Source organism: Natator depressus, chromosome 6, assembly GCF_965152275.1.
Source record: "Natator depressus isolate rNatDep1 chromosome 6, rNatDep2.hap1, whole genome shotgun sequence".
In the NCBI taxonomy this organism is placed as follows: domain Eukaryota; kingdom Metazoa; phylum Chordata; order Testudines; family Cheloniidae; genus Natator; species Natator depressus.
In genome coordinates, this window is record NC_134239.1 from 74,606,778 (window position 1) to 74,627,993 (window position 21,216).

At 41.7% G+C, this 21,216-nt stretch overlaps 1 protein-coding gene across 1 annotated transcript in view; it reads right to left on the reverse strand.

Moving 5' to 3' along the window:
- RYR3 (ryanodine receptor 3) overlaps positions 1-21,216 on the reverse strand; it is a 577,606-nt gene that overhangs the window by 477,537 nt on the left and 78,853 nt on the right. The window contains exon 2 of the mRNA XM_074955741.1: positions 7,653-7,772. Within this exon, the coding sequence (XP_074811842.1) occupies positions 7,653-7,772 (120 nt within the window). The remainder of the gene's footprint in view (positions 1-7,652; positions 7,773-21,216) is intronic.

A 21,216-nucleotide genomic window follows, 5' to 3' on the forward strand; every position in this document is an offset into this window, starting at 1 on the left:
TATGTCTGACAATTTTATTCTTTACTATTGTTTCAGCTATTTGCCCGGTACTAACGTTAGACTTACCAGTCTGTAATTGCCGGGATCACCTCTAGAGCCCTTTTTAAATATTGGCATTACATTAGCTATCTTCTAGTCATTGGGTACAGTAGCTGATTTAAAGGACAGGTTACAAACCATAGTTAATAGTTCTGCAATTTCACATTTGAGTTCTTTCAGAACTCTTGGGTGAATGCCATCTGGTCCCGGTGACTTGTTACTGTTAAGTTTATCAATTAATTCCCAAACCTCCTCTAGTGACACTTCAATCTGTGACAATTCCTCAGATTTGTCACCTACAAAAGACGGCTCAACAAGTTTGGGAATCCCCCTAACATCCTCAGCCATGAAGACTGAAGCAAAGAATTCATTTAGTTTCTTCGCGATGACTTTATCGTCTTTAAGTGCTCCTTTTGTATCTCGATTGTCCAGGGTCCCCACTGGTTGTTTAGCAGGCTTCCTGCTTCTGATGTACTTAAAAAAACATTTTGTTATTATCTTTTGAGTTTTTGGCTAGCTGTTCTTCAAACTCCTTTTTGGTTTTTCTTATTACATTTTTACACTTAATTTGGAAGTGTTTATGCTCTTTTCTATTTACCTCACTAGGATTTGACTTTCACTTTTTAAAAGATGCCTTTTTATCTCTCACTGTTCATCTTGCCTGGAAGGTGTACTGCCAAGAGGGTGATCTGGTGTCAAAGCTTGACCACCTGAGGCAGAGTGGAATGACTGTCACACCTCCCTGCTTGTTTACACAGTATACCATCGTCATGTTGTCCAACATAACTTGAACACATACAGCATAGATGAAGAGTAAAAACTTCTTCCAAGCCTCATGAACTGCTTTAAGTTCGAAGAGACTGATGTGCAGTTTGGATTCCTGATAAGTCCAAGAGCCTTGAGCCAGATGTTTATCCAGGTGCACTCCCCAGCCCAACTGGGAGATGTCCATAGCTAGTTTCTTGGTGGTGGGGAATAAAAGGAATGCCAATGCACACAGTCTCTTTGGTTTCCCACCAGGTGAGTGATGTTAGCACATTCTGAGGAATCGAGTCTCATTTGTTTGCTTGTATCATAAACCATCCTCAACCATGCCTGGGGGCACTGAAGATGGAGCCTCACAAAGAACGTCATGTAGGTGTAGGAAGGCCTAGAAGGACTAGACAGGATGTCAGTCAGTCATCGGGGGACTCAACTGAGGATGGGTGATGAGATCCCTCATCACAAGGAATTTGTCCTGCAGTAGGAAAGCCTTGGCCAAAACAGCGTTCATAGTCCCTCTGATTAATCTCCACACGGGTTATAGAATTTAAGTGAATGTCTCTAGATTTGCTTGAAATCCCAAGGAGTGTTGGAGGTTTAGCAGGGAAAGGACCATACTCTGTACTTCCGGATATGACTGGCCTCATCAGGATAAAGAAATACTCATCTGCCCCGGTGATGCCGGTATGCTGCTACCACTGAACACTCTGGGCCATTGAGAGACTGAAGCGGAGAACTCCGTATTGAAAATCTTCCCGATCCTCTGTGAAGCAAAGGAACCTTGTGGACACTGGACAAATACCTATATGGAAACAGGCATCCTTCAAACAGAGAGCTGCACAGTCTTCTGTGTTTAGGCAGGTGTCATAAACATACACCTACGGGTAGCATAAAATCCCTCCTTTACCTGTAAAGGGTTAAGAAGTTTAAATAACCTGGCTGGCACCTGATCAAAAGGACCAATAAGGGGAGAAGGTTTTTGTTTTGTGTTTTCTGTGTGTTCTCTCCGGGTCAGCGAGGAACCAGGGCAGTGAAAATACATCTCCTAAAGTCATATCTGAATTAAGCATCTAAGATTACAAATTGTAAGTAATAGGAAGGAAATGCATTAGATTATCTTTTGTTTTAGCTTGTGAATTTTTCCTGTGCTAAGAGGGAGGTTTATTCCTGTTTTGTTTTGTTTTTGTAACTTTAGAGTTTTGCCTAGAGGGGAATCCTTTGTGTTTTGAATCTGATTACCCTGTAAAATTACCTTCCATCCTGATTTTATAGAGGTGCTTCTTTTATTTTGTTTTTATAATAAAGTTCTGTTTTTAAGAACCTGATTGGTTTTTAGTGTCCTAAAAACCCAAGGGTCTGGTCTGTGCTCACCTATCTGGTTGGTCAATTATTCTCAAGCCTCCCAAGAAAAGGTGGTGGAAAGGGCTTGGGGGGATATTTTAGGGAAACAGGAACTCCAAGTGGTCCTTTTCCTGAATCTTTGTCTAACTCACTTGGTGGTGGCAGCAGTACCCACCCAAGGACAAGGAAGGATTTGTGCCTTGGGGAAGTTTTTAACCTAAGTTGGTAGAAATAAGCTTAGGGGGTCTTTCATGTGGGTCCCCGCATCTGTACCCTAGAGTTCAGAGTGGGGAAGGAACCCTGACAGCAGGGGATTATGCAGAGCAGGGTGGTCATCCTGAAACTTGTATGACCTATGAAGCTCTTTAGCTGTCTAAAGTCGAGGATGGATCTCCAGATTCCCTTCTTTTGGGGGACAAGGAAATATCTTGTTTTGAGGAGACAGAGGCTCTAACTCGATCAGGGAGCCCACTTTTTGTTTGAGAATTCTCTCATGAGAGGCATCCCTGAACAAGGATGGGTAGGAGGATTTGGGGGTGTGGTGTAAGGAAATTCTATTGTGTTGCTGTTAGAAATGATGTATAGGACTATTTGTTCAATGTGATATGCTCCCACATTGGTTGGAAACAGGCCAGGCAGCCGCTGAAGTGTGTGTGGAGTATCTGGCGGTGCAGAGATTGGTTGGCAGCTCTCAAGAGTCCCACCAAAATTATTTTTGGAGGGAGGCTAGGATTGAGGAAGAAACAGGAGCAGGGCATTATGTCTGCTGCATTGAATTAATTGGCACTTCCTAGGAGGAATCCTATGCCCTTTCACAGTGCAAGGGCTGGGGAGCCTATAAAGAAGAGGGTTTGAAGTGCTTTCCCCCAGGAGCTGGGGTGTGTTGCCTCAAGGTGGTGCAGGAATCCTCATAATTTGCTATGCACAATGTGATAAACTCAGGAAAGATGGCTGCACCCCTTCCAGGGGATTCAGGAGAGCCTCTGCAATGCTCTTTAGGAGGTCTTGAAGTGATCTATAACCATCGGGTGGTGATGGTGAGTCCTGTGCCTCATCAGACGATGTGGCAGGAATTGCTGCTGGTGGATTGGGTGGATTGGGTGGGTCCAGCTGTTCTGCTTCCTCCTAACACTCCTTCAGGGACTGAGCCTTATCCCTGACAGGTGATAGCTGTGTGAACTCTCACTCTGGTTCCTGATAGTCTGGAGACCTGAAGTGAGGAATCTAGGAGCACCAATATGTTCAGTGGGTGGGAGGATATGGACCTGGATGGGGTGTCCTGGGAGGGTACCGCTGGCTCCAGGTGCAGTAATAATCTGTGCAGGATTGAGAGAGTGCCTAGGAGAGTGCCTCAGGAGGGAGGGATGATATGTACCCAGAACCAGAGCCTGACGATATGTACCCAGAACCACCCACGGCAATGTTTTTGCCCCATCAGGCACTGGGATTTCTACCCAGAATTCAAATGGGCGGCAGAGACTGTGGGAACTGTGGGAAAGCTACCCACAGTGCAACGCTCCTGAAGTCGACAGTTGCCTTGGTACTGTGGACACACTCCGCCGATTAAATGCACTTAGAGCATTTGTGTGGGGCCACACACAATCGACTGTATAAAAACACTTTCTACAAAACCGACTTCTATAAATTCAACCTAATTTCGTAGTGTAGACATACCCTTTAGATATGTATTCCTCATGATGCATCCAAGGTAGATGTAAATTAAACCATGAAGATGGTGCTCCTCATTCTGAGTGTAACCCCTTTGGGGTTTAGAGAGCATAGCCCCTTTAAATCTTTTTCCTAGTGGGGAGGGGGAGCAATGAGAGAAAGGAGAGAAACTCCACGGTGGGCCGCTGAAGCTCCAGTGAGAGAAGGGCTGCAGCCCGCAGACCCTGACAAAGTGAAGGAAAAAAAACCTGCCTGAAGCCTGGGAAGGACAGGGCGGCCAATCGGGAACATCCCAGGACAGAAGCCAGGAGGAGCACTATGCCAGGGAGAAATCGCCCGAGAAGAACAGGCCGAAGCTGAACCCAGTATCATTGCTGCCCAAAGCTGCATGGGCCTGTGAGTACTGGGGCTTGTAACTCTGCATTCAAAATAAGAAGGGAGGCTGCTAGCTAGTTAAGTGAGGAGGTGGTCACTCTGTGTGACTTTGCAGAAAGTGGCAGAAGAGGGCACCAAAGGGGTTTGTTAAAAAAAGTTCACTGACACTGAAGACGACCAGAAGCACCCACAACTCACCACTAAACTAAAACTTTGCTCAAAACTCCTAAACTCTGTGTGCAGACACATTGCTTTCAGACGGTGCTACCACTGGGCCTGTGTGGCCTTGGATTGAATGCAACCCTGTTCTACTGCTCCCCGTATATTTTCCCTTGTTGTTTTTCTCCTCTCATCCTTCTGTAAATAAATACACCTCTACCCTGATATAACGTGGTCCTTGGGAGACAAAAAAATCTCACCGCGTTATAGGTGAGACCATGTTCTATCAAACTTGCTTTGCCCCCCCTCCGTTCCTTGTTCCCTGAATGCCCCCTCCAGAGACCCCCATCCCTAATCACCCCCAAGACCCCACCTACTACCCAACCCCCCTGTTCCCTGTCTGCTCCGACCCCTATCAGGCACTCACCGGCAGCAGCGGGAAGTGGAGCAACGCGGCCGCAGCCCACTCCACTCCACCACCTCCCAGCCACAGCACTCAGCTTCCTGCTGCCAGTGAGCGTGGGGAGGCTGGGGAAAGGACATCCTCCGCACTCACCGGTGGCGGGAAGTGGAGCGATGCAGCACCAGCCTGCTCCGCTTTCCTTGCCCCGGCCCCAGCTGTGTCGCTGGGGAGGGCGGGGTTGGGGAAAGGTCCCGCACTCACCTGTGGCGGGAAGCGGAGCGCCGCAGCTGGGAGTTGGCAGAGTGGAGTGGGCTGGGGCTGGGCTGCTCCACTTCCGCCGCTGCCGGTGAGTGCAGGGGGGATCCCTTCCGCCAAGCCCCTCCCCCGAGCTACACAGCTGGGGCTGTGGCGAGGGAAGCGGAGCAAGCTGCTCCTGGCCCCCCGCTAATCTCCCGGGCTACTCTGGGACTGTGGGGCCACCAAAAGTGCCCCCCAACAGCTCCTGCCTTCCAGACCCTGACCGACCCTTATCCAACCAAGACCCTCTGCCCCTTATCCCTCGGCCCCGGCCCAGCCCGTCACCCTTAACACGCTGCTCAAAGCAGTGTATCGGAGCTTTACCATGTTGTATGCGAACCCGCGTTATATCGGGTCGCGTTATATCAGGGTAGAGGTGTATCTCCCTTTGTTATATCCATTTTTTATACCCACTTTTCCTGTGGGTGTGTATGTTCACTCTGGGGGGCTTAAAACAGGTGCCTCTGGGGTGGTAAAAAATTTTCCTGCTGCATTCCTGCGCATGCTGTCTCTTGGCCAAAGCTGCCTGCAAAGGAGACTCCATATTGGCCATGAGGGCACTAAAGTTACATGGGAATAAAGAATGAGTGTACAATTTTATTTTTTTTCTGTTCCAGTGGTACAGGAATGGAAAGTCATCTGAGCTTGTGGCTGGACACTATTTAGTGACACATATTGAAATGAGGGTTCTGCAGCAGAAGGGTGGGGGGGGAAGCTTTCTGATTTATTAGAAAGAAAAAGGGATTTCAGTTTCCACTGAAAGTGATCTAGCATATTTCACAAACACCAACCCATTTTCTTTTCTTAAAAAAAGAAAATAAGAATGTATTTAAAAATGTAATTGCTATCACTGGTCTGTTCAAGTATAAAGTAAATGAACTTCTTCTATTTCCATCTATCAATGAATCGTCTTTCGGATCTCTTTGTAACTGTGGTGTCCCTGCAAAGTGTCAAGACCAACAGGAATTTTTGATCATGTGTAATGGTGATGCCATTGCACAAATGGTCTTGGAGGAAAACCAAATAGAAAATAAGACCAATGACCATGTAAAGATTTTAGACTACAGCCTTTTAGGGCCCTAAAACTGCTGTAATTTCACTGGGTCCTGTGCAGTTACAGATTCTATTGTTCCTTTTCCTGAGTCCAGCGTAAGTGACTGACATATTAGTGTCCTCAAATCTTGATTGGTGTTCTCAAAGATCAAATGGGTCACGATCGTTAGACATATTATGCTGCATTTTGAATTGCCAATTAATAGATACCAAAATAGATGATGATAGGAGAGTAAGGCTATGCAGAATCAGGCACAACTTAAACTCCATAGTAGCAAGGAATTCTGAGAGAAGCCTATTATTAAAGCAGGCTAGCAGTTTTAATTGACACATTGGTGAAAACTATTACAGATCTGTAATACTACACATGAGGAAAAGCATTGTGATTCAAATGTTGGGATACAAAGAAATGCAAATGAAACAACAGTGTGACTTTCCCCTCGGGGTTAGAGGCCAAGGACCTTTCACATTGATCCACTGTGTGCTTAACATGTTCATAATCTCTGGGTTGAAAAATATGTCCACCTGACAAAGTTTCATTAGGGAAGATGCAAACAGATACCATTCTAAAAATAAAAAGATAAGAAGAAAACAGCAAGAAGGAAGAGAAGAGAAATGAGTGCAAATGTGCAACATATTGGAAGAGAAAAAGATGCAAAGGACAATAAGAGGTATTCCACCACAACATCTTTTCTCTCCCTTAACTCCCTTCTGTTTAATCCATCTTTCCTATTTTCTATCACCATCTCTTCTTCCCCCATCCCAAACTCTTCTCATTAGCTCTCCCATGCGCCAGTCTCTTTTGCCTTTCCTCATATTGTTTCCCTGTTGTCTGTTTTTCATCCACCAACTTTAAATGCTTTCAGATACTGTATAATTCTCTTCCAGGGGCCAGTGGTTGTCTGCGGTGCTTCTGTTCTGCTGAGTCAGCTTTATAGGAAGCAGCACTTAATGGCAATCACTAAGAGGAGATGGTGCTTCTGGCCATGCCAGTCCAGTATATTAGGACAGTAGAGACAGAAGCCATAGCAGGAAGAAGTTCATTATCAAACTTTGATAAGTAAACATTTCTGGAAGGTAAATTTTCAAACTACATCATAAATTTCAGTGTAGTTACCGTAACAGATTTGAGAGTGGTGAATAACATCTAAAAAACTACAGCATGCCTTGTACTGTCCCAAAATTTTGCCTCCTTTTGGGAGAGAACTGAGGACTGAGATCCTTTCTAAGCATCCAATATTAAAGTTATAAAAAAAAGAAAATAAAGAAAGACTGAAAGAATAAAATAGATTTATATTAAGAAACATCCTTAATACAATAGATGATACTTCAGCCATGCAATTCCCTTTACCATTAAAAAGGTAAAGGAAAAAGGCTCTGACTTACCAGTATACTAATTTTGCAAATCTCGGTGACCTAGAAAAATATTTCCTCAATAGTTTATATTTATATACTATATATTAAAGGGCATACAGTTAAATTTCTTCATAGCCATTTGGTAGATTAACATTCATCAGTTACCCCAGCTGAGAGCATTTACTGAAGTAATTCTTACTTTAGCTTCTGAAGTTGGTTCCAAAAAGCACAGGCGATTCCCAAGTCCCTCAGCTGCCAGGCAGAACTTTCGCTGTTCTTTCTGAATGTTGGCAACACACTGAAGTACTACTTCATCATCCTGTCAAGAAACACAAGAACTAGTGAGAAAATATAAAATACCTATAAGGTTTGGAGCAATGACATATGAGCTACATTATTACAAGTCTGGGATTTTGCATCTGTTTAAAGTTTGCAGCGGTATTGTATCTGTGAGAGTCCCAGGATATGAGAGAGACATGGTGGGTGAGATAATATCTTTGATTGGACCAACTTCTGTTGGTGAAAAAGACAAGCTTTCAAGCTTTACGGAGTTCTTCTTTAGGTATTACCTCACTCACCTTGTCCATCTATTTAAAGACAGTCATGTATCCATATTTTCACATGCGCCATTAGAACGTGAGGGCTTTAATCATATAACTACTTTCTAATCAGGGACCAGGTTAGGCAAAAATTGGAATACATCATGTTTGTATGGTGTTGAATTGTTTTGGAAGTTTATTTTTGTCATTTTAATTTCCTCATCTATAAGAATTTGTATTTGGAATAGGACATAAAGAGTGTTTTGCTAACAGTTTAAGTGAACAGAGTGAAATAGAAGAGAAAGGAAAGCAGGTTTCTGTCTAGCAGTAAGTAAAATGAACAACTTTGAATTTGTCCTGATTGTAAGTTATGTGGACTGGGATAATTGCATCCAAGCTGAAGCTTACTTCTCTGAGTTAACAAGAAAAGAATCTGAGTCCTTTGCCAACATCTTTGAGTTTAAGAGACAACTTTGGCCCAAGTTCACTAGAGGAGGAGGCAAGTCTGAGATCATACTTAAATTTTTCAGGTCTGTCGACTGTGTGGGTATGTTGAGGTGGAAGCCCCCTACACTAGGTTCAGGTGATTTTTCCAAACTAATTTTCCATATACTCCTGTGGAAATACCAACATTGCAGGATCACAGTATTGGAGCAACAGCCAAGAGAGTGCCAAGATTTTTTTCTCCAGGATGTTTTCACAGTATGTTCTATGATAACAATTTTTTAAAAATCCAGCTTTTCCCAACAGTTATCAATCCCTTAGATAACACAATTTCTCCTATACTTAGGATAGACAATATCTATTGCAATGGTTGGCTAAGGTTGACCACAAAGACTTCTTCTCTAGCAGCTCAGGATGCAGAGTGAGTAGAAAGGGAAAAAAATGAAAATTGCTTGTTCACAATCTTGGTAAATAAAGGGCACATGAAGTTAAAACTTCCTAAAGCATTTCTTTGGTGTCAACAGGAAATACTGGATGTAACTGAGTTTGCCTTTACTAATGTACACTGTTGCCTTCTCTGCCATACACAAGTCATTAGCTAAATTTGGGGCCCAATCTACAGTCCTTGCTTAAACCAATGACTGCAAGAGAAATGTCACCTGTGAATGTAAGACTGGTCCAAAGTAATCACAGTTGCAAAATAAAACTGTATTTACTTCCACTTGAAAGTATGTAATCACAATGGGCACTTTTAATCAAATGTTATGGTTTCCTGGACTATTGCTGTTGATATGCTTCAATCAAGGCATGTGTCAAGAAGGAACCCCTGCCACCCTCTCCCCCACATTTAATCTAACAACTGCATATTTAATAACTCCAAAAAGATAGTAAACATCATTCCTCTATCTGGTAGCAAGTAGCAAACCCCACAAGCAGCTATGTACAACAGAGAATTAGAATGATTCTAACCTGGGCCCTGAGACACCTGGGCTGTCTGTGTGACCCTAGCCAAATCACAGTGTCTCTGTGCCTCAGTTTCCTATATGTAAAATGGGAATAATAGCACTCTCCTTCCTCACAGGGGTGTTTTGAGTTTAACTACATTAAAGATAATGAGATATTATGCTAATGAGGGCCAAATAAGTAGCTAAAATACATAATCAATTTATATTACAAATGACATCTTTGTAAAGGAAAATAAAGTAGTAGCTTTAAGGAGGAGGGACTGGAGATATTCACCATTATACACTCAAACTATTTTGGGGGTATCATTGTTGCTCCACCAAACTACAGCTATAAATCAACTTGTGAGGCAGTGAAAAAGGATAACTGTTATCTAAACTGTGGATGGTATACATCAAACAAGGTTCTTAGCCAATACCGGAGTTCTTCCACTGCATTAGAAATTCCCTGGTTATGGTATCACACATATTCTGGAGTAGATTATTGCTTGTATTTGTTTAAAAAAGAACTAAAAGAAATTATTTTGCCTTATTTACCAGTACACTACAGCCACCATCTTGGATTCCCTAGCTGCACAATTTGAAGACACTTTAATGCTTCATTTAATTTAAAAATCTTTGAGCATTACCAATGATCAAAGAGACATTTTATATCTAAAAGGAAGCTTTTAAACCTTCAAAACACAGGGCCTACATAGATTCACTCCTCACAGCACAAATCTCCAAGGTAAACAATATACCAGAAAAGGAGGAAAACCAGTTTTATTTTCTTCAAATTTAGCTCTATGTGGGCAATTTTACTACCTAATTATCCTGTTATGTTTTAGTTTTTTAAACATTTTAGGAATTATTGTACATCACATTCCGAAAAGAACACTTTATAAATAACCACCAAGTTCTGCAAACCCTTACTCACTTCATAACTTAGATGAAAGGTGATATAAGCATGCCAAGATAGATTAGTTGTGGTTTTCAACCCTTTTAGGATACACCTATCTACTGGCAAATAATGTAACATATTTTAGCTATCAGGTATTTCACAGTCCATCAAAATATACCACATAATAAATGCCTACAGGAGAAAAAAAGGATAAAATAAGAGAAATAGGATGTTTCCACCTAGCTACAGTGTTATACTGGTTTCAGAGTAACAGCCGTGTTAGTCTGTATTCGCAAAAAGAAAAGGAGTACTTGTGGCACCTTAGAGACTAACCAATTTATTTGAGCATGAGCTTTCGTGAGCTACAGCTCACTTCATTGGATGCATACTGTGGAAACTGCAGAAGACATTATATACACATAGACCATGAAACAATACCTCCTCCCACCCCACTCTCCTGCTGGTAATAGCTTATCTAAAGTGATCATCAAGTTGGGCCATTTCCAGCACAAATCCAGGTTTTCTCACCCTCCGCCCCCCCGCCCACACAAACTCACTCTCCTGCTGGTAATAGCCCATCCAAAGTGACCACTCTCTTCACAATGTGTATGATAATCAAGGTGGGCCATTTCCTGCACAAATCCAGGTTCTCTCACCCCCTCACCCCCCTCCAAAAACCACACACACAAACTCACTCTCCTGCTGGTAATAGCCTATCCAAAGTGACCACTCTCCTTACAACGTGCATGAAAATCAAGGTGGGCCATTTCCAGCACAAATACAGGTTTTCCCACCCCCCCCCTTTTTTCTCAAAAAACACACACACACAAACTCACTCTCCTGCTGGTAATAGCTTATCCAAAGTGACCACTCTCCCTACAATGTGCATGATAATCAAGGTGGGCCATTTCCAGCACAAATCCAGGTTTTCTCACCCACCCCCCCCCAACCACCCCCCCCCCCACACACACACACAAACTCACTCTCCTGCTGGCAACAGCTCATCCAAACTGACCACTCTCCCCACAATGTGCATGACAATCAAGGTGGGCCATTTCCAGCATAAATCCAAGTTTAACCAGAACGTCTGGGTGGGGGGGGGGTAGGAAAAAACAAGGGGAAATAGGCTACCTTGCATAATGACTTAGCCACTCCCAGTCTCTATTTAAACCTAAATTAATAGTATCCAATTTGCAAATGAATTCCAATTCAGCAGTTTCTCGCTGGAGTCTGGATTTGAAGTTTTTTTGTTGTAAGATAGCGACCTTCATGTCTCTGATTGCGTGACCAGAGAGATTGAAGTGTTCTCCGACTGGTTTATGAATGTTATAATTCTTGACATCTGATTTGTGTCCATTTATTCTTTTACGTAGAGACTGTCCAGTTTGACCAATGTACATGGCAGAGGGGCATTGCTGGCACATGATGGCATATATCACATGGGTGGATGTGCAGGTGAACGAGCCTCTGATAGTGTGGCTGATGTTATTAGGCCCTGTAATGGTGTCCCCTGAATAGATATGTGGGCACAGTTGGCAACGGGCTTTGTTGCAAGGATAGGTTCCTGGGTTACTGGTTCTGTTGTGTGGTATGTGGCTGTTGGTGAGTATTTGCTTCAGGTTGGGGGGCTGTCTGTAGGCAAGGACTGGCCTGTCTCCCAAGATTTGTGAGAGTGTTGGGTCATCCTTCAGGATAGGTTGTAGATCCTTAATAATGTGTTGGGGGGGGGTTATTTGGGGGCTGAAGGTGACGGCTAGTGGCGTTCTGTTATTTTCTTTGTTAGGCCTGTCCTGTAGTAAGTGACTTCTGGGAACTCTTCTGGCTCTATCAATCTGTTTCTTCACTTCCGCAGGTAGGTATTGTAGTTGTAAGAATGCTTGATAGAGATCTTGTAGGTGTTTGTCTCTGTCTGAGGGGTTGGAGCAAATGCGGTTGTATCGCAGAGCTTGGCTGTAGACGATGGATCGTGTGGTGTAAGTTATTCTGGTCATGCCAGATACTTCAGCATGTGGAGATGTTATGCAACAGGTCACTTGCACAGATATCATCAAAAGGCAACATTGCTTCTTCTTTCCAAGTACTGTATGCAGGTAAAATGCTATATTACTTAGTAGTACCACAGATAATGACACTACAAAAAAGTAAGAGAATTTAATCTGGGAGGGACAAAAGGTTTTTGACCTTGGAAATAAGAGGAAATCACCATTACACTGGAAATACAAAAGCAGAGCATGCTTTTATCTTTTTACCAGATGGCTACTCTCTGCCTTGTTACTATTCTTTTCAGATAATCTCTAACTAAACTACATGGCTGGCTACTATATTTAAGACAGACCATTTGGCAGTTGATGACAGTCCTATAGTTAGTTTTGTATATCACCAGCCACACAGCTTGCTAAGTGATACAGAATGCATGTTCAGCAATTTTCATTTCCAAGGTTGTTTTTTTTCTATAGAACACAGTGTATTGCCCATTGGGAAACAGACAGCATTTTTAAGACCATATTAACCTTTCTTTTTGCCACAACTCTCTCCTATAATTTCTTCCACAATGTATTCTTTCGTATATCCTTCAAATTCTTCTGTACAGAGATGGTTGCTGCTTTCTTCGGTTAAAAAATTAAAAACCAATCCAGCTTAATAGTCCACTATTCAATAGTCAAAGAGTGTCAGATCAATAAACAGAGGCAGACATATATCTCTACCAAAAGTTTGAGAAAGAAAAAGAGTGAGATATAAAATGAAAATACAAAGATATTTCAACATTTTTCTTCACAATACTCCTATATCAGTACTCCAACATATGTGCCCTTGAGAGACTCAAAATCAAGCTAACAGAGACTAAAATGTCCAATACCCAGGATTAGAATGAAATTGACATTTGACACGAACTATGTTTATCGCTGGACAATTTTAACTTATTGATAAAATAGAGTCAGAATTATATTTATTTTATTTTTTTTAAACATTCAACCTGCTGTGTATATTTAGTTTGTATGTGGATTATATCAATATATTACACATACCATATTAATAGAATACAATACTTATGCATAACAGAGGCATTAATTACAACAACTCCATAGTTAAGATTGTGTGATGCAGTTAAAGTAGGCATTTACTCCCACTGATATTAGGAAAAATGAAGTATTACCTTCCCAAACCCTCACTCCTTCCTTTAAAAGAAAAAAGAAAAGAAAAGAAAAGAAAAGAAAAGAAAAGGTAGCAAAATTTAGTTTGTGAAAGTTAAGTGACTCTGTTCAACAAAGTGAAAAAGTGAAAGTAATACTGACCTATTTTGGGAAAATTTCACAGGTTTTATACTGTCTCATTGGGTTCCTGTAGTTAACAATGTAATTTAGCAACCTCAAACTTCTAAGTGTAGATATTGATAATGTCACCAATGATACATTAAATATTGACACCATGAATTATTTTTACATTTTTCACTGTACTCTTTTTCACTTATACCACAGCACTTGACAATGAATGGATTTTACTATGGATGAGAGAAGACTTTTTACTATGATGAAGCTGAGGTATATAGAGCTTTAAGAAGTAAAACAACTGTGTGTCTGGTTACTAAACCTTTATGGCCTGGAACATTCTGGACGGACAGAATTCCAAAAGACATGTCAGTCAAATTATATGTACAGCTCAAATTACAGACTGAACAAAAGAATGAAAAGTGTGCACTGTAAACTTGTAAACAAGGACTCCCTGTGCCAACTTGATTGTCCTCCTTTATTTTTGTGTGTGGTTATAGTTATCCAACTAAAGTCACCATAGATAAGGGCATGAATTGGTTATTTGGCCTGGAGACAACAGAAGTCAATATAAAACACAATTATCCAAAGCCTGAGCCAAGATTTATTGGGCCTAGGACAAGATGTCAAAGTTGGTCCCAGCCACAAGCAATGATGACTCTCCCTCTCTTCCCTAAGTCTACTCCTCCACATCACATCTGGCTGTCCACTAATCGTTTACTTCCAGGGGCTCAGTTCCCCTTTGCTTCTGCCCCTTAGTTTTTAATGCATCTTCTTGTCCAGCCCAGCATACACAGTCTTCATTCCACTTTAATTTCCTTCAATATTTGACGGGCATGACAAGCTATACAAACGTTGCTAAAGTGTAAAATAGACTTTGTTACTCAGATCTCTATCTGAGGTGAGCATGATTTGTCCAGGATGGGGTTATAGCCTAAGTTCCCTCTACGTTGCGTGGCTGCGCAGCAGTCTATTAAGCACTGCAGAGGCGCTCAGGGCTGCGTCTGGGAGAGATTCCTTTCCCTCAGCCCTGGATCCAACCCAGCCCAGCCACAGACGTGCCATGGCCGGGAGATATGCGCACCCTCCCCCTGCCCCAACCGAGCCCGGTCCGGCCCGGAGCTGCCGTGGGAAAGGCGCCTCTCCCCTGGCCCCAACCCAGCCCCGGCCTAGCCCTGCTGCAGCCGTGAGAGAGGTGCCCTACCTCCCGCAGCCCAGGTGCTGCTGCGGGGAGAGAGAGCTGTGGGGAGTCCTCTTGCCCCGTCGCAGCTCCGGGGCAGCCTGCACCCAAATTGCTCATCCCTAGTCCCACCCCAGAGCCCGCACCCCCAGCCAGAGCCCGCACCCCAACCCTTTGCCCCAGCCCTGAGCCCCCTCCCACACTCTGAACCCTTCGGCCCCACCCGTCATATGAATTTTGATATATGCACCCATATGACACATCACCTCCATACTGGTGCACATAACAAAATTATTTCCCCACATGCGAGGGAGAAATTAGAGGGAATATTGGTTATAGCACCAGGAAACAAATTGCCATTGCAATTTCTCTCTTCTTCAGTAAAAGATCACATTCTCATAGAGCTAAATTTGAATGTACAGTTACCATCAGTCCTGCCACTTTATATGTGGGTAAACTCCAACTGTGCGCCACACCGTCCAGGTTATTTGTGATGCTAATAAAGATGATTTGGAGCAGTGGTTCTCAACCTTTTTAATAATGCAACCTCCTTAAAGACATCCTGGGGCCCTGTCATGACTACTTTCCTCTTTAGGAACATGAGATGGACATGGTGGTTGCACTTTTCAGCTTAAGATCCCCTGCTTTTGAAGAAAATATTAGTGCACCAGATCTAAAGAGTCTCCTTACAGGAAATTCTCTTTTTCTCTTCTGTCACTATAAGAAGCAAAAATTCAGCTTGATTTCCTCTTTAGATGGAAGAATTTTTTTTTTTGTATTTAAATACTGAATTCTCTAATCTGTTCCCTGAGTAACAATTTAAACTTTCCTATTTGACAATATCTACTTAATAAAAAAAAATCAAACTCATTTAGGTTCTGTTCATGTGCTCCCTGGAGTAATAATTCTCTATTTATACTAAAACACACACAACAACAAAGGAAACAGCGACACAAAAAACATTTCAACATGGAGTTAGGGTTGCTGTCAGCAAGGGCGCCAGAACCTTTGTAGAAATGGGGGAGGGGTCCAATGCCAAAATATCCCCTTCCTCTTTGTGGATGGCTGCTCTGACCGCGAGCCAGGTGTCATCTCTTCTGGTGCCACAGCAGCGCCTGGTGGGCAAAAGTGTAATTTGCAGCACCTCCCTGGCAGAATCTATTATTCTGGGGTGGGTGGGGGGGAAATCTGCAGGAGACATTATTTCTGTGCTTATGTTTCTTTTGCTAAAAAGTGGGAGGGCCATGGCCTCCTGTCTCTCCGCCTCCAAGATACAGCACCAGTGGCTGTCATCCATTCCTAAATAATACAAAAACTAAAAGTACAGGAAATCTTGCATTAATATCCTTTCAGAAATAATTTATTCTTTCATATATAGTTATCTTTCCACCAGTGAGATTGCTGTGTGCAGTGGCAGGCAAAAATATGTACAAAAATCAATTTTAATAGAACGATGACTGAGTTGCTGAGCAGTGAGTCAGTGATCATACTGAATCAATACACGCATGTTCAGCAGCTACTATGGCTTCTGCTCAATCCATCAGTTTTCCAGCACACTCAGGATCTAAATGAAACTGCTACATGATGTTCTTGATTTATGTTGCTGTGGATACTCCCTCTGAGGGTTTGGCATTCTCTTGTGGTACAGTACATACAGCCCGGAATTGAGAAGCACAGTGCAAAGGTATATATAATACATTTGAACTTGTATAGGGGCTGTATTTAATAACCAGTTTTACATGTTTAGCTTGAACTAGTGGAGAAAGATAGACACCACTACATTTACTTGGATACTTCAGGTTGAAACATGCAATGTGCCCCAACCCAAACCCATGTATTCAATACTTTTTCTCAAAAATAAGGATGAACAAACCCAAAAATCACTGAACTGCCATTGTAGATGCTTGTTGAGAAATAAAGGATCTTAGCTATAAAACTGTAATAAAAATAAGCTGTTTTTTCAAAGGACCATGTCAAATTTTGTTTGCATACTCACACTAACTGTTATGGGAGTCATATCTAAAACTGCTATGCAACTCTTTGAATATATATCCTATAACAGCAAGGAGCCTGGGCAAGGGAGCTAGGAGGGAACCAGAATTAGGGGTGGAGGGAAAACTAGGACTTGAATGAAGACCCCAGAGGAGTAGATTGAACCTGGTTGTGCAAAGAGGTTAAAATTGGGTGAGGAGCTGGGAAATGGGTGATGGGGGTGGGGGTTAGGATGAGGAGATTGATGAGTAGAGACAAGGGGAAAAGAGGTTGAACTTCTGGGGAACAGAGACAGAAGGGTCTGCATCCACTAAAGAACACTCCCGGTAGGAGCCCAGAATGCAACCCAAGATTCCCAAGTCTCACCATTCCTCTGCTGTCAGCAAATATCTGTGAAAACAACTAGCAAAGTGTTTGTCTCATCCCCCTCTAGTGGCTGGTCCATGTAGAGGATGACAGCCTAGTATTGCTATCAGTCACTCTGTGAGCTAAAACAGTCTGTGATCTTTGCTGTGGATCAAATGATTCCAACCTGTGCTAAATGAGTTCTCGTATCATTCCTCTTTTTATTTTCCCTTTTGTTATCAAGTTTAATTCACTCTTAACTACCTCAGTCAATCTGTCCCTGAGGAGATTGGTTCCCCTTCTACTGATGTGGAAGCCATCCAAATTATACAGCCTCCTCTCCTTACAGAAGGTGGACCAAAGTTTCACAAAACCAAAACCCTCCACCCTAAACCACTTACCTAGTCAGTGGTCCACTTCCAGAATCTTGTGCCTTCTGTCTTCCTTTGTTTGTAGGACAGGAAGGATCTCATGCTTCTGAGCTCCCTGAAGCAATCTATTCTCTGCAAGACAACCAGCTATGCAGTATTATTCGTTATTAGTAGAACTATCATCAATCCCTGCCCATTGACTTCGGAAGCCTATTCAATCTTAGAGTGACATCTCTTATCTTCACTCAGGCAAGACAGAACCCTGTCCTGTTGTCTGCTTGTCCTTGCAGAATGTTCTTTTGATTCTTCTGAGTATTGAATTCCCAACAAGGATAGTTGGTCTTCCTTGGATTACTAGAGAACTCTTTGTGGGTAAGCTTGGTTTTCTTACAGGTTGGGCCTAGCTGCCATCCACAGGTATGTCCTGCACATGTCACCATACCCTTGAACCAGCTAGATCTGGAAAGGTATCTTCCACTGTTTCCAGGTTCAGCACCTGGTATCAACTGGAATCTTCTAGCTGTGTGAAAATTCCTCCTGGTCCTCTTCTCTCTGGTGACCACAGCCTACTCATCCTCATCTGTCTCCAGTCATGAAGAATGCTCATTTCATTAGAGTAGAAACCTTCTAATCTACATTCAGGTAGCTGTGGTTTTCCAGGCATCTTTTTCAATTATAAGAAAGCTGTCTCTCAGGTCTGAAGAAATTTCACATCCCTCATTCAATTTACATAAATGGAATCCTACTGGATGTATTTAGTTATTTCAGCCAAAGATAAAAAAAAAATCTAGTAATGAAATATTTGTGCCCACAGAAAGTTTAGACACCCTCCATGATTTTTTTTATACTTTTCCACTTGAAATAATTGAGTCAGCTCAGAATTAAGCACCAACATACCATCTTTCTATATAAAGCACAGCATTTAGAAAGTCCCCATTTTCTCATACAGCTGCAAGTAATTGTTGTTTCAATCTATTCACTAAAAGAGAAATAATGCTGCAATCTAAGTAACAATGTATACTAGGAGACAAATCAGAACAGATGGTCCTAACAACAGAACACCTGAGATTACTTTCCTTTCTTCACTCTAAATTACTTTCTCATCACTAAATTCTTTCACAAAAATAAGAAAATAAATGTTGACTTGTGTCATTTTTCTACAAGAATGTCAGACATTTCTCTCAGATATAGGAACAAAGAAGGAAAATGTCAAGTTAGCAGTGCATTATCTATTTGGGCAAAACTCAGAAGCGATTATTGTCATATATTTCACACATATATAGTTACACTTAGGTAACATAACCGCATAATAAGCAACTAGTTTCACTGCTTTTATGCCCCCAATGAAATTCAAAGATATTAAAAGGGCTCAGAATTTAGAGGCAGAACACTGTTTCAGGTGTATTTATTTTTAAATCAATTTTCTAAGGATATCTATGGTGCCCATCCAGTGGTCTTGGGTACCTCTTCCACCAGTTATAATTACAACATAAAACTGACAAAGAACTGCCCACATATATATCCACCTCAATCCACACCCACCTCAACAGCGTTCACAAAGAAAGAAAAAAGATGGACATTGTGAATTACTTGGAAGGTTAAACTGATGATCTGACATAGCAATGTGAAGGGAGCAAGTACCAAAATTCCTTGCAGAGAACATCTTGTCAGCAGTTCCCTCTTGTTTATACTGAGGAAGCTCTAGCTCAAGCACTGGGCCAGATTCTCTGCCCTTGCTCCTACCTCTTTGCTGCCTGAGTGGCACAGAGGAGCCAGAGTCTCTCAGTAACTGCCAAGTTGATCGGTTGAAAGGAATTCTGAGCTGGTGTTATGCTGGTGGAGCCAACTTCTATACCAACCACCATTTCCAACCCAGCATCAGCGGTGTAATGGACCTTTGCTCTGCTACATCATATCACAGCTGGAGTAGTGTCCCTTTAGGAGCCATAGCCAGCTGTTGTAAGTTCGAATGCCCCCTTAAATACAAGTTGGACCAGCAATAACTAGCCCCCTTTTGTTGAGTGGGTCTTGGTGCAAGAGACACTGTGGCCCTCTATATTTTCTATGTATACTAGCTAATCCAATAACATAATCTCTTTGACAGCAATGCTTCATGATCTGAAGAGTTAGGGCTGAGAAAGAGAGCATATTTTATATTTCTCATTATTATTTTATTGTGTATATTTTCTGTTTAATTTTAAACACAGAAAAGGCAAACAACTATCTATATTTCAGCCCATTTCCTCATTAGTAATCCATTTGGTAGTGGGGGTTGAGTTGGCATCCCAGAGAGCAAGGGGGTTCAGAAGCTTACTAAGCCAATAGATACACCAAACCCCAACACCCCAGGTATCTTGCACAGGCCACTGATAATATTTAGCACTTGTATAACACTTTTAATTTGCTACCTGCCCCAATAACTGCAGAGTAACCACTGTACAGAGGACCAAATGAGAGTTAAAAATGCTTGGAGGTTCAACTGTCACTAATAAAAATACAGGAAACATAATTTAAAAACTTTGAGCTCTTTGTGCAAGGTCACTTGCAGTATACTGTTAGACAACATATATATATATATATTAACTTCAGGGCAAAAGACAACAGCTCCAAAATGCAAAAATAAATTAAAAACAAACAAACAATGCTCAGCTAGTGTTTGTGTGTATTAATTTTTGGTATCTAAATACATATTGGCAAAAGATATTTTAATGTCTTTTCATTTAGTATAAATGATCATAACAGCAGTCCTTACTAGTTACACTAAAATTTATAGTACAGAGTTTAAAGAAAGGCCACATATCTAGTCTTAAAATATACAACATGTTGACAAAATAAAAACAAGATTCTTAACCTAAATTAAACAACATAGTTTTGTGGATTTTTGCCCAGCAACAAACTATCTCCGAGTTTGTAATATCTGGGTTTCACTATTTGTTGTAGTAAACCTCTGTTTTTATAGTGTTTGCATTATTCCGTCTTTAAATCTTCATTTTGGCTTATTTTAGAAAGAACCTAGAAAGCCAAATCTTTTTATGCAAAGCTGTAATTACTTTTCAGTACTTTCAGATATGATTAAACAAACACTTCGGGTTCAGTCCTGCCACCTTACAAGAAAGGTGTACAAGAGAGAAGTTTGGGACGATCTCTATGTAGTATGAGGGCGAAAGGATTTATACCACACTTTGGTTTGCTTTATTCTTACTGCAGATGAGGACATAGATGCTCTTTTATGCTGTAGTCCATCCAAGCCCTCTATTGTCAGTTTCTACACCTCTTCCCCCCCACAGGTATTTCCCTTTATGTATTTTGGATTTGTCTTCATAGTCAACCCCCTCAAACATGTTTGTGAAGATCAACATCTGGAAACTATTATCTGGAGCACAATTATATTTCTATAGAATGAACAGCATTCCAAAGGACAATCATATTTATTCTCAAAATACATAAAAAGTGTTCCCTATCACAATAAATATCTATGGGGTCCTGTGGAAAAAAATAGTTTTTAATTACATCATCATGCGCTAACATAATTAGAACTGGCCGAAACTCAGGATTCCTGGTTTGCAGGAAATTTTGACATTTCAAAGTTGGTTTTGTTCTGATTTGGACTGAAACTAAACATTTTCAAGATTTTTTTTCCCCTTAATCAGAAATTCAGTGAAATTTTCATTCAGAAAACACTGACACATGGTATTTCCAAAATGAAATGTGCTCCCCAGGACCCCAGCAACTGGTGACTGAAATTTGACATAACTCTTGTCCATTTCACCATGGCTAAAAACAT